The sequence below is a fragment of the Pleurodeles waltl genome, chromosome 5 (genome assembly GCF_031143425.1).
Source record: "Pleurodeles waltl isolate 20211129_DDA chromosome 5, aPleWal1.hap1.20221129, whole genome shotgun sequence".
Classification (NCBI taxonomy): Eukaryota; Metazoa; Chordata; class Amphibia; order Caudata; family Salamandridae; genus Pleurodeles; species Pleurodeles waltl.
In genome coordinates, this window is record NC_090444.1 from 172,568,741 (window position 1) to 172,583,963 (window position 15,223).

The 15,223-nt window shown below is 42.9% G+C and overlaps 1 protein-coding gene across 3 annotated transcripts in view; it reads left to right on the forward strand.

Annotated features, from left to right (window-relative positions):
* Positions 1 to 15,223, forward strand: part of RAB3GAP2 (RAB3 GTPase activating non-catalytic protein subunit 2) — a 695,385-nt gene that overhangs the window by 223,640 nt on the left and 456,522 nt on the right. For all 3 annotated transcript variants that reach the window (XM_069233869.1, XM_069233867.1, XM_069233868.1), the window contains 2 exons: positions 5,768 to 5,869; positions 11,818 to 11,917. In XM_069233869.1, coding sequence (XP_069089970.1) covers positions 5,768 to 5,869; positions 11,818 to 11,917 — 202 coding nt within the window. The remainder of the gene's footprint in view (positions 1 to 5,767; positions 5,870 to 11,817; positions 11,918 to 15,223) is intronic.

Sequence of the window (15,223 nt, forward strand, 5' to 3'; positions counted from 1 at the left end):
CTCTGATTTGAGCATGATCTGTATCTTGATCACTCCCACATGAGTAAACTTCAATTGATCACTTGGGCTGCTGTTTGGAGTTACTGAAACAGGGTCAGTTGTGCTTTGAAGTCATATCACGCTCTACACTACACACACTTGACAAATGGTATCCTTCCAAGTGAGAAAACTTCAACTGAGAGTTCACAAACAAGGTTATTTTGACAAGTGCCCACTTTGGACAAGGACCACTGGGCTGGTGTTTGGAGTTACTGGAACAGGACCTATTGTGCTTTGCAGTCAGATCACTCGCTACACTACACACACTATATAAATGGTATCCATCCAGGTGAGTACATTTCAATTGAGAGTTCACAAACAGGGGTACTTGGGCAAGTCACCACTGGGCTGGTGTTTGGAGTTACTGAAACAGTGCCTCCTGGGATTTTCAGTCAGGTCACTCCCTCTACTACACACTTTACAAATGGTGTATTCCAGGTGAGTACACTTAAATTTTGAGTTCGAGTTCACAAACAAGGATATTTAGACAAGTGACCACTGGGCTGGTGTTTGCAGTTACTGGAACAGGGCCTGCTGTGCTTTGCAGTCAGATCACTCTCCACACTATACAGATGGCATCCCCCCAGGTGAGTACACTTCAATTGAGAGTTCACAAACAAGGGTATTTGGACAAGGGACCACTGGGCTGATGTTTGGAGTTACTGAAACAGTGCCTCCTGGGAGTTGCAGTCCGGACACTCCCTCCACTACACACAGTTGACAAATTGTATTCCCCTAGATGAGTGCACTTCAATTGAGAGTTCACAAACAAGTGTATTTGGACGAGTGACCACTGGGCTGGTGTTTAGAGGTACTGGAACAGTGCCTCCCGTTAGTTGCAGTCAGGTCACTCTCTCTGTACTCCCCAACACTTGACAGATGTTTGGTATTACATATCTGTATGCAGGCTGCATTTAGGTTTGAGCATAAGTTTACATTTTGGGCATACCATAAATCCTGGAATGTGTTTTTGTTATTGTGATATTTTCAGGCACCATTCAGGCATATGGCATGTGATGAGCCTCGGTAGGTGTGATGTTGGATGCGATTATACAGATTGGCAATGTTACAACTCAGATAGTCTGGGTATTGAATTTTGTTGAGGTACATGAACAAGACAGTGGCAACAGCTAAACTGTGAGCATGCATGACATTTCAGTTTTGTGGCTTTATTTGTGTTGTAACTTACCAGACTCCACTCCCCCAGGTATTCCTGTCAAACCAGGAGGATGCAGGATGGCCAAAACTTTCTCCTCCCAGGGAAAGAGTCTTAACGGGGCACAAGGAGGGCCACTGCCAGTGTCTTGGCCTTCAGTTGCTGCCTGGAGACCAGGGAACAGATCTAGCCCCTGAGTTCATTCTATCTCTTCCTTTGTGCACAGGGAGGTATCTCCGGCATTCACTATGTCGACTATCCTGTATTTCCATTTTCCTACTGAGAGGAGTGTGCTGGACTTTGGCTCCAAACAATTGTGGCTCTACTCTAATGAGTTCACCCACCATGACTCTCAACTGATCCTCTGAAAATCGTGGGTTTTTGGCCCGTGACAAGCCTGGAAATTAAAGGGGGTGACATTGACTAACTAAACAAGACAAGTGAATATGGGGGAAAAAAAGACGATGTATATGAAAGGTGTAAAAAGGGATGGAGAAAAAAAGGGCTGCCTTATGATAAAAAATAGACAAAATCATGTGTGGTCTGTCTTGCTGTGCTGCAGTGGAAATGCAAAGGATTGTGATCTGTGAAGGGATGCGTTTTATAGTGTTGTTTGCAGGTGTGTCCACTTCGCCAATGTGTGTCAGCTGTGTTGTTTTTTAATTCATCCAGTGTGCCCTTGTCTGTTATTTTGCTGAACGTGGATAGTGGTGGTCGACCACTGCATGGGGACCGCCATGGCGACTGTATGTTTGTAATAGGCTCTGTATTTGGCTGCGGTGCTGACGACACTGAAGGTCGAACCGCCTGAATCCAAGCTGACGCGCTGCTGACATTCTGACTATGTTGCCTGGTTGATGGAGATCCTGCCTGTATGAATCGTAATACGGTGGTCTGGGGACCGCCAGCGCTGTAGTGTTTTTGGGACCGCCAACATGGCGGTCTGGCGGTCCGACCGCCAAACTCATAATCAGGCCCTAAATCTTAATATAGCACTTGGAAACACAATAGCTCCAACTGGGGCTATCACAACGTCTTGACCGAATCATTCCTAACAGTCTGACACCATTCACGAGGGAGTGTGGACTGGTCACAAAGTCCCACAGACCCCGGTACAGTACCTTGGAAAATGAGGAAACAATGACGTTGTACAGAGTCTGGGAGGTGCGGTGTCACTGGAACCGGTGCAGTGTCAGTTCCTTACTGCTGCCAGGAAAGGGAGGCATTGGTTCCTTACTGCCAGGCAGGGGAGGCTCCTTATGTAGGGGAGGTGATGTGACATCCGTGGCAAGGCATCGGTTCCTTTTGATTAGGTGGGGTCGATGATTCCAGCAGGTCAAAACACGAGGCGTTGACTTCACAGTGTTGCGATCACACTATGGAGCCATAGGTGGTGTGGTGGAGTCGGAGTTGGGTGGCATCGGCGTCAGTGGCACTGCAGGTGGGACTCACGATGTGGTGGGACTTTGCATGTGCTGCAGTGGCGTCGGCCTGCGGCATCGGTCTAGGCAGCTTCACAGAGTTGGACATCGGTGCTGGTTCTGAAGTCGCTCTGGAGTCGATGTACATGGTTTCCTGGTTACTCCAGATCTCACTCCCAAGGGCCCAGGAAATGGATTTGACATCACTTGGCAAGTCAGGACTCTCAGCAAGAGAGCCCAGGTGCTGGCAGATGAAGTGTTTGATGTCCCTGAGACTTCTTAACAGGAGGCAAGCTCAGTCCAACCCCTTAGAGAACCTTTAGAAATATGGTGTAGAAAGCAAAGTCCAGTTCGTTCACTCCCAGGACAAAAACAGCAAGCAGCAGCCCAGCACAGTAAAGCAACAGGCAGAGTTGCAGTCCCTCCTACAGCATCCAGCTCTTCTTCTTGGCAGAATGTCCTCAGTCCAGAAGGATTCTAACTTTGTGGGGTCAGAGGTCCAGTACTTATACCATTTTCTGTCTTTGAAATAGACAAACTTCAAAGAGGAGTCTTTGTTGTGCACAAGACCCTGCCTTTCCTGCCCTGGCCCCAGACACACTCCAGGGGGTTGCAGACTGCTTTGTCTAAGTGCAGGAACAGCCCTGTTCAGATGCAAGTGTCAACTCCTCCCACCACTGTAGCTCAGGAAGACCCATCAGGATATGTGGGGCACACCTCAGATCTCTTTATGTGGCTGTCTAGAATTAATTCACAAACAGCCCAACTGTCGTCCTGACCCAGATGTGTTTTCTACAGACAGACAGAGGCACAGAATGGTTAAGCAATCAAATGCCCACTTTCTAAAAGTGGCATTTTCAAACTTACAATTTAAAAACCAATGTCACCAAAACATGTATTTTTAAATTCTGAGTTCAGAGACCCCAAACTCCTTATCTCCATCTGCTCCCAATGGTAAATTACCCTTTATATATTTAAAGGTAATCCCCATGTTACCCTATGGGAGAGATAGGTCTTGCAGTAGTAAAAATTGAATTTAGCAGTATTTCATGATCAGGACATGTAAAACACACCAGCACATGTAAAACACACCAGTACATGTCCTACCTTTTAAATACACTGCACCCTGCCCATGGGGCTGCCTTAGGCCTACCTGAGGGGTGACTTAGATGTAGTAAAAGGGAGGTCGAAATGGCAGTTTAAAACTGCACACACAGACACTTTAGTGTCAGGTCTGAGACATGTTTGCAGGGCTACTCATGTGGGTGGCACAATCAATGCTGCAGGCCCACTAGTTGCATTTGATTTACAGGCCCTGTGCACCCATAGTACACTATACTAGGGACTTACTGGTAAATCAAATGTGCCAATCATGGATAAACCAATCATCAATACAATTAAGATAGAAAGCACTTGCACTTTAGCATTATTCAGCAGTAATAAAGTGCCCAGAATCCAAAAATGAATTGCTGCTCATAGTCAAAACAATATAATAATTTTTAGTTAATTTAATTTTGTGCATATCATATCCTTTCAGAATATGTATTATTAATTTCAATATGTAATATTAATTTTAAAACAAATCAACATCCGTTCAATGCAAGCCATATTAATTTAAACAGGGATCATAGTCATTTAAACATGGCTTGTGTTCTTTTCAATATGTGTTTTATTCATTTCAAAACATGCTACATTTATCTCACATAGCTTCATATCCATTTAAAAAAGTGTCATATTCATTTTAATGATTGTCATATTTATTTTGACGGAGGTCATTAACTTCACCAGATGTTATATTCATTTCAAAGTAGTTCATTTTCATCTTGACATGTCATATTGCTTTCAATGAATGTCAAATGCATTTCAGTGGATGTCATATTTATCTTCACACCTGATATAATAATTTGAACATGGGTTATATCCATTTCATCATAGGTCATATTCATTTCAATATATATGATATTCAATTTGACGTGTATCATATTAATTTCAAAGTATAACATTAATTTTGACAAGTTTCATTTTAATTTCAGCATTGGTCATATTCAGTTTAAGGCATGTTGAATTAATTTCAAAGGGGGTAATATTAATTTCAGTGCAAGTCATATTCATCTTAGCATGTGCCATATTTATTTCAATGGATGTCTCATTCGTATTAACACATCATATTAATTTTAACATGTCATACCCATTGCAATGCATATAATCATGTCAATGTGTATCATATTACTCTCAGTGCAAACCGTATTCATTTTGATAAATGTAATATTCGTCGCACATTATATTTTTTTCATAATAATACATTGTCATTTCAGTACCTTATATGCATTTCAGTCTGTCATGATAATTTCAGTGTGTGTCATATTCTTCTTGGCATGTGTCAGTCATTTTAAGAAATGTCCCATTCTTTTTGATGAATATTGTATTTGTTTCAGTGATTGCTTTATTGTTTAGAGGGAGGGCCATATTTATTTCAGTAAGATTGATATATATTTCATTGTATCTCTTCAAATAAGAGTGTGAGTTATTCATATTAATCACTGAGTAGCAAATTCACTCTGCCAGGTTTCATATTTGCTTTGGTTCAAGTCAGATTCACTCTGCCAGGTATCATAAATATTTTGACACATAGTATGTGTCATATTCATTTTGCAACATGCTATGTATTTTAGGAAGTGTCCTATATGGAGAGCTGTAATTTTGACATGAACGGCTTCCCGTACCCCTTTCTCCAAATGTCCACGTCTTTCTTCATGACCCGGAATACAACTGGGAGCTCTTATTTGCCAGTTGCCACTCCCACATCAAAAAGGCTGTGATGCTGGTGTTCCCACCTGAGGCACATTGTCGATGACCAGCAGCTTGAATGTTTCTCCACTGAACATGGCTTGTTACTGAATTAGATTGTTGTGTACTAAAAACACGTTGTTTTAGTAATATATATTAGTGATTCAACTTTAATCAAGAGAAATCTGTGACGTTATATGCGGTTGTCCAGCCTTCTGTTTTTGACCTGCATCTTGTGTAACTGTTTTCTGTAATGTGGAAATATATGTGTAGAGTATCTCCAGTTGCTGCATTTTACAACATTTCGCTTCAAACAGGGATCCATTTCCCATCCATCGCATGACCGGCTGTTCTCTTCTTCTAGAATGGGGTCCTGATGCTGGCTCAGCTTTTGAACGAAGATCCGATCCTTCAGCTTAAATGCCGAACATATGAAATCCCCAGGCATCCGGGTGTCACAGAGCAGGTGCTGAAACCAATTTTCAATCAAAAGAGCAAATATCCTGGCATTTGATTCTCTCTTCTCTGTTGGGAGCACAGTGTGTCATCTGCATGTTAATCATGTCTTTTTTTAGCGGGTTTTGACAGTTTCTTCTGCTATAGAGTTTGCATGTTTGAGAGGGAACTCCCACACCATCTATTCACAGGCACGACAAGCCCTTGCTCGTCTTCTCAGAGTTTGAATTTTACTTTTTTTTTATTTTATTTTTTTAACTATGGCAGAATTCCTAAATCCCCTTCACATTTGAGAGGAAAATAGAGCATTTTACGTTTCAGACTAACTGAAGTAATGAGCGCCTTTTTTAATTGTTTCGAATGTATTTAAACGGATCATGCTTCGTGAATTTTCCTCCCATGTAAATGTTCCAGAAAAAGGGTAAGGTTGTATCTGCATCCTGTGTGTGGTCAACTGTTCTCGGTAGCCCTTTTGACATTTGTAGCTCACTTGCATTTTTGCCTCTTACCAGCACGGAAGCCACAGGATAGATGAGACAAGTATGACCTTTATATATTTTTTTTTACAGATGTGTGGAAACACCCCGCACACCACCCTGTGTGAGACTGATGTATGGTGGCTGCGGTTTATAAGCCAGTGCGTAGACCTTTTTATCTGCCCTCTTACCTAGAAAAAAGCCATACTGACGTACTCAGTAAAGATCCATCCAATACAAAGAAATGGGGCCCTTCACTCTCCCATAACGTGAGGTGTATATTGTGCCTTTTATTTTAGTGGGTATTGCGGATGCACTGTACAAAAATATATATGTTACTTCCGAGGACCTGGTGATACACAAAATGGTGGTTCCCTGCTGTCTCTGGCATGTAGCTACCCCCTGGTGTCTTTATTATAGAGGTCCTCTAGTTTGCAGGCGGATGAAATTAACATTGTCACCCCTCTCACCTGCCGGCGCTAGCAGGTGTCTAGCAAAAAAACGTGGACATCTCTGGCCCCTTGCCCTCTTTTCTCGAAACATCAACAGAGGAAAAAGCACATGCATGAACCCTCTGAATAATTTGTGTGGGACGAAACATGTGTCGGCTGCTGCTACATGAAGATCTTGTCTACACCCATTGTGGCGCTTCCAAATAAACAAGCACTTCAAAACAAGGAACAGAATTGTCTGATTCTGACTTAATGTAAATTACGAAGTGTGCTTTGGGTTCTTTATTCACAGTGACTTATGTTCTTTCTTGGACTGGCTACTGATAATTTGTATTACATTTGAACAGAATTCCCTACAGGGGCATAGTTAACCCCATTCTATCTCCTGAACATTGCACACCAATTTAATCCCACCAAGAAGTATTTTTTTTTACTTGGGAACATAAGGCGAGTCCATTGGTTACTGGACAGTGTCTCATCTGGGACCGTTGTTTACCACTATGGCCACAGTACTCTCACAATCCAGTTAGATAACTTATACCTTTTTAGTGCTTGACTCTCCTCAGGAAGCAAGGTAGAGCAATCAAGGCTTTGTCTGGTGGCAGTAAGGATTGGAAAGGCAAATACAGTATGACACAGTAAATAAAACTTAAAACTTTCCAAGCCCAGTCAGTGCTTTTAACTTCAGAGGAAAATTACTTTTATCTGCAGCCTGACAAATAGAACGTGGATTTATAAAGAAAATCAGAAGGTGCTAACACCTACAGGGCTGAGGAACAGCCCCATAATTATCACAGCTCCTGTCTGCAAGGTGAAATGTTTTCTAGACCATTATTTCTTTGTTTGTGTCTCTGATTTTTCCTGCAGTCGATTTAGGTTTGTGCATGATATAGAGATACAAGGACTTTAACAAAATCCTTTTGCTGGTCTAGCCGTGGGTACCACACTCTACAACTCAGTGGGCAGAAGCATCTGCCGCTGAGTTTTCATCATCTAAAAATAAATGGTGTCCCACAAAAACTAGTACGCCCAAACATACATTGCCGAAACAGGACCACACCCCATTTATTGAACTTTTGTAGCCTATTGAAGAGTCAGCAGTGACCGGGGATTGTATCACCACTATGCTATCCAGTTAGGATGTATTTGAAATCTCTGAAGCCAAGGAACTAATTTAGGACACAACAGATTTCTATATATAAACAGTGATACAGACCATCAGCACCTACTAATGAGTCTCAGAGGGTACCTAAAACTTCATGAACCTGTGTCTCAAAATGTACTGATTCTACTCAGAATTATTGGTCGTAGGCCACAGAAATCACTGGCTTCATCATTTCTCACTGTGAACTGGAATCAGTTGTGGCTTTAAAGATCAACAATAAGGCCTAGAAAGATAATTCATACTTTCCCATATTCAGGATGGTCTCATCTAGCCAACAGAGCCCAACATGCTGGGGATGCAAATTCGCCCTACGTCTTGGCCTCCTGTGCCTAGATAGGCTACTCTTTGATATGCGATAAGGTGTGGATTGTGCAGGCTCATCTGACACGTGATACTGAAGCTCTACAGCTCATATGTGTGCTCTGCAAGCCTGCAGATATCTCTTTACTCATGAATTAATTTGGTCTGTTAAGATGTTCTCCCCAAGGAATTTCTGTTCTTTGTGTAGAGATCGACTCCTTTTGGCATGAATATACCAGCTCCTTTTGCAAGCAGGTAAGCTCTGTCTTTTGTCAGGTCATAGCAGTAAAACTTCACAAAGGGTTCTGAGACTTGGTTTGAATATATATATAGAGAGAGAAGCAAGTAGAAAAATGCCTTTTCTTCTGCTGTAGTGAAGGTGTCCAGATGTTCTACCAAATACTGGCTCTAGAGGTAGAATATATCATCTACCTTTGGCCATTGTGTGGAAGCCAGCACCAATCAGAGGTCTGATTTATTTAAATATCAGCATACTCCCTAATCCTGGAGACTTGCATCTCAGGCTCTTGAACCAAGAGTAACAGATCAGACCAGTTTGGTCTGCTCAGAGAGATATGTGGGTTCCAGTTCAGATAGCTCTCCTATTTTGTTCTTGTTGCCTTGGAGACCAACAACCCAGGAAAATAGGGGTTCAATATGTTGCACTCAAGTAGACGCTACACTAAACAAAAAATTGGGCTACTGGCCATTCCACACTTACCATGTGAGGGGAGAACAATTTTGGAAGCTGCTTGTGCATGCAGGCATGTCCTATGCATTAACATATCCAGCCTTTCTAAACCAAATCAACCACCTTATGCAGTACATGTACATGGTCCAAATGGACTCCACCATCCATCAATTAGACATGGACAACACACACACAGCCACTCTAAAACCTGCTATGTACACGTGGCAAAAGCAGGGACCCCAATTATGGAAACTGGGGATAACCAAATGGAAGGCTTCAGGTACAGAAAACTACAAATCTGTTGTCCGACACTTCATAGCCTGTGTTGGGGTGCTATTCACCCATACTCAGGATGGGGCTACACTTGGGGACTCCCCCAGCCTTAGAACTCTGCTCTGATGATGAGAGTCAATGGAAAAACATTAAGTATCTCAAGTAGTCTCACATGATTGTCAATTTCAGTTGCGGAGAAAACTGGGCTTATCAGGGCATGATGACTCAGCTTTTACTAGCCATGCAGGGGAACTTTGTCCCAAAATCAAAACACCCCTCAATCCCCTTCTCCCCCCCACCCCCAGATTGCCTAGTAGAGACTAGTCATGTGATTAGTTATGTGGGCTAGAAAGGCCATCTGCGTATTCATGACTTGTCTCTGCCTCGTGCTTCACAGTCCATCACTTACAGAGAGATTGATGACTGGAGAAGTCTAGCGTTTTCATTTTCATTTCCGTCAGCCACTTGAGCAGTCTGTGGCTCGTTTGGACAGTAATCTTCATCCCAAGTATGTAAGGCATGATGCCACACCATAGTGGAGCATTTATGCTTAATTAAAGCCCAGTTCTGAAGGGCCAACCATAGTCTGGATGCTTCAGCACAGTTGCTTTGTAAAATGTCTGCTTAAGCTCCCTAAACGTCCTTTTACACTCCTTGTCCAGAGAGCATTGTTGGACTGATCCTTGGAAGTGAGTCCTGTCGAAGTGGAGACTATGGTCTCATAGATGGAAGCAATGCTTCTGTAATATCCTGTGAGACTGAGGAAGACTCTCATTTGGGTCTATGTGGTGGAGATGTCCAAGTCCAGTATAGCATAGATTTTGGCCTCCAAAGGTCAAATCTTCCCACTGCTCACCTCCATCTGGTACCAGAGATAGACCTCAGAAGTTTGATCAACTTTAGAATTATTTGCCTTGATAGTCACTTTTGCTGCCTGTAATAGCCAACACTTTTTGGTGTGCACCAAGTGCTCCTTCCCAGTATTTCTGAAGACATCGATGTTGTCTGGATAAGTTATATGGAGCTTGTTGCTTTAGTGACAGGAAAAAGGGTGTTAGAAGGTGGCATTTGCTTCCTTAAATCATAGTAATGGTAACGGCATGTCAAGGAAAGCTGGCACAAATCTAGGATGTTCTTGTTCCTCAGATTAGAACCTGAATGGGAGTTCACGGGGACAGCACCTTCGAGAAAATCCACCATCCAACAGCACAGACTATATTAAAAATGGCACAGAGGCTTGGAATTGCTAGACAGGGAAGGCTTATGGGATAAAGTGCTGCTGGAAAGAGGCGCTGAAGTGAGAGTGATAGGGTAATTTGACTAAGCATGTTACCTTGTCTGTGTACCTGATCACCTAATTTGTGCTTGTGATATGTCTACTAGCACATCTTTGGGTTTGTACAAGTACTTAAAAAAGGAGGAAGAATTGCAAAACAACTGACAAAGCCTTACTATTACTATTCCAGCACTAGAAGACAGAGTCAACCTATTAAAGGACAGGACAACAGTATACCTAATGTTTATATAGTTTTCCATGTGTAGCCTTAGACCACCTTTTTACCACTCCTGGTTTTCAGTTGTGTAAAAGGGCAATAAGCAACAGAACGATTACAAGGTAGTCAAAGCAGCTATGCCCCAAGGGAACCACATTATGTGCACAGTAGATAGGGTGAGGTTTGAGGCCACACTGTTTGTGGTGTGCCCTTTAGAGCCAAGAGCCATGGATAAGAACAAGGCTTGTAGCTAGATTTATGCACACAGTCTCAGGATGTGCACTCAAAAATAACAGAGAAAATACATCAAAGAGCCAAAAAGATTCCAGAAAAGGGCACCAGTGTTGCAGCAGGATGTTTGTGCAGTTTAGGAATCCCTGGGTATTCTGGTCTGCCGTGAGTATCCTTACCAAATACAGTGATATAAAAAACAATATTTCACAGGGGACCATGAAATATGTAAAATATTTCACAGTTGCATATTAAACACAGGTTACATCTTCACAACATCTCCCATGAACACTTTATACTTAATTAACTCAGAAAGCTGAATTTAAAATTCTGACTGTTACATAATGCTTCACATTTCACCCCTCCCTGGACCTGTTAGGAAGACTGAAAGAACGTTTTTGCAGCTACAGCTATATGGAGCTTAGATTAACTGAAGTAGATCTGTAAAGCGCTATTGATCCCTCCAGTAGGGCACCCTGGCACTAAAGAAGACAGTTGGGGTGAGATGCAAGTGCTAGCCAGTGGGAGGCAAAGTGTCAGCCCTTGGAGTAAAATGGTTTCAAACAATTGATGCTAATGGGCACAGAGGTGGTGTGTACAGTGGTGATCATTATTTTTACCACAAGGTAAAAAGGAACTCTCATAAAAGTAACAATAGTACCTTGTTTTTATTCAGTCCTTCACCACATGTCTGTTTTCTAAGGTTCTGTCTGTAACAAGTGTAAATATTACCCAGTGTATAGCACTCAGTGTACTGCCCTCACATGTATGTCTCTGCTAGCTTGTGCCTCAGTGCCGGTGCTATACCGTAGATGTTTGTGCAAACATGGTGAATTCATTGTACATGCTTTGTGTTTTTTTGTTTTTGTTTACACAGCATGAAGAGTTGAGCATCCTGTATCCAGCTGCAGTTGTCACCATCGACGGCTTCAGTTTATTCCAGTCGCTGCGCGCTTGTCGAAATCAAGTAGCAAGAGGTAAGTCTCAGGAATGTAAATGCATTTCTGATGTATGTGTGTGTTAGTGCTACAGCTTGTGTATCGAAGCATGGGTCTCATTCTCATCTGAAATAACATCCAGGGGGCGAGTCTTTTCTGCCAGGTCCCATTGCGCCACCATTCCATGCAACAGTAACTCAGCCTGGTGTTCATTAAGAATTATCACCAGACCCAGTGTGCTTTCCTAAAATTTTATGCATGTCCTAATGCAGCTTCTGCGTCTTTGTGCTTGCCCTGACAACTCATTGGGTACTTGACAGCAGCCACATGCTCAGGTCACTTCCCCTGACTTTTTAGGTCGAAGTCTACCAGACAGCCCAGCTGTCTGATTTGCTAACATCTGAGGCACATTCTGAAAGCTTCCACAGGAATACATTCCACCCATTGCTTACAATTGGCTTTCTGGTTTGCACTCACATTTTCTTTCTTTCTGTTTGCTGGCTTTGTTTGTTTTAGGCTGTCCAGCTTGAGTTTGTCCCTTACATTGCCTCGACCTTATTTACAGCATCCTTCTGAGTACTCCCTTTCTGTAAACAGGCCTTTGAATCTTGTTTTTAACTTGCCAGATTTGCTGTGCATTCAAAGATAGAGGGCAAATGTCAGGCTCTTTCTTCGAGGGATCTTGGTGTTTACTTTTCTTTCTCTGGCTTCAAAGTGAGGGGATTTACGTCACAATCATGCTGAGTACTGGGGGTAATTCTGGTTAATCTGAAGTGTAGTGGAAACAAATATTTTATAGCCATCAAAACAAATCAATACACTAGGTGATGACATTTCCACACATTATCGTTTGTGGGCTGTATACTTTAATCAGTAAAACTTTGTCTGTACAAGTTAAATGGTCATTTCAATTCAAAGATGTGTTATCTGTAATGGCAATGAACTACCACACTGTGCATACTCCACTTTACCCCACTCCACTCCACTCTACTCTGTGCCACTCCAATGACTCTACTCTGCACCACCACACAGTTCCCCACTCCACTTTCCTGCACTCCACACTGTCACTGCACTGTATTCTGCACCATTCTACTCTACACTACTTTACTCTACACCTCTCTATTCTGCATCACTCTACTCTATGCCTAGGCAGTCCATGCCATCCACTCCACGTCACTCTAATCTACTCTGCACCACTGCATTCTATGCCACTGCACTCTACCCTGCACCACTCCACTGTACCTGGCACCATTCCACTCTATGCCACTTCACTCTACTCTGAAACAGTCTACTCAGCGGCACTCCACTCAGCTCTGTGCCACTGCAATCTACACTGCACCATTCCACTCTGCTTCACTTTACTGTACCCTGTACCACTGTACGCCACTATGCCCTACTCTAACCACTGCACTATCACAAATCTAGTATGCACCACTGCACTCTACGCCACTATATTCTACTCTGCAACAATCTGTGCCATTGCACTCTACATCATTGTACTCTACGTCAGAGCATTCTACGCAACTCTGTTCTACTTTACACAACTGTACTGTGCGCCATTGCTCTTTATGCCAGTGGTTCTTTACCTTTTGACTTTTATGGACCCCCACTTTATCATTACTGGAACCCAGGGACCCCCACTGAATTATTACTGAAAGCCGGAATGCCCGGCCTAAACATTGTCAATGATTTGATCCACAAAACAATACCCTAGAAATACAGAAATAAGCATTCATCAAACACATACACAAATTATAACACATTTTATTTATTTGCAAACAAATATAAATATATATTTTTTAATTTTATATGGATGGTTTCAATTGAAGCCACACCACATCCTTACTATATTCTGCTTGATGCACTACCACTACTCCCACAAATCAGCCTGAGGATACTAATTTAATTTGTAGCCTCCAATTTCAAATTCTTTGACATTTACAGTACATTTTGGAATTTTCAGTTGTACATTTAGCCACTTTATTCATATATACTTTATTAATCTGCTAATATTATTTAATTTTCTAAGCAGTCGTTGACCTCCTGAGGTGGCTTCGCGGAGTTCCCAAGGGTCCTCTGACCACAGGTTGGGAACCACTGCTCTACTCCACTGTACTCTACACCACTCTACTCCATTGTACTCTACGCCAACGCACTTCTCTACTATACACCATTTCATTCTACTGCAGTATACTCCGCAACACTGCACTCTGTGCGACTGAAGTCAACGCACTCTACTGTATGTCACTGCTCTTTACGCCACTGCACTGTACTCTGCACCACGCTAATCTATGCCAGTGCACTTTACGCCACTACTCTCTACGCCACTCTTCTCTGCATCACTCCACTCTACATCACTGCACCCTACTCTGCACTGCTCCACTCTATGCCATGCCACTGTACTATACAGCACTGCACTGTTCGCCACTGAACCTTATTCCACTCTAACCTGCACTTCTGCTCTCTATGCCACTCCACTCTGCACCATGCTACGCCACTCTTCTGCACTCTACGCCAATGCACTGTACACCACTTGTCTGCATTTCTCCTTTCTGCACCACTGCACTCTACGTCTCACTACTCTGTGCTACTGTACTGTACGACATTTTATTCCACTCAGCACTATTCCACTCTGACACTCCATGGCACTACACTCTGCACCACTGCACTCTATACTGATGCACACTGCACCACTGCACTCAAAACCAGTACACTCTGCACTACTGCACTGTATGCCACTATACTTGACTCTGCACCACTGTACTCTATTCCTGTGCTCTTTATGCCATTTTACTCTGCCCACTCCACACCACTGCACTCTACAACACAACTCTGCAACACTGCACTGTCCGCCACTGAACTCTACGCCATTCTACTCTGCGCCACTGCAACACAGTACTCGATGCCACTCAAGTCACTGCACTCTAAACCACTTTAATCTACTGTGCAGCACTGCTCTCTACAGCACTGCACTCTATAGCAATTTACTGTATACTGCTCTACTCTGCACCACTCTACTCTATGCCAATGCCCTCTACTTTACTATGCACCATTGCACTCTTTGCCACTGCAATCTACACCACTCCAGTCTAGGCGACTCCTCTCTACACTGCAGCACTCTACTTTACGCCACTTCACTCTGTTACACCACTCCACGCCACTTAACTCTACTCTGAAACAATCTACTCTATGCCACTGCACTCTGTCAATCTGCTTTATTCTGCACCACTCTACAACATTTTACTCTGCACCACTCTACTCTATGCTACTCTACACCACTGCACTCTACCCAATGTTTTCTACACCACTTTACTGTAAACCAGTGCATTATGCCACTGAACTCTA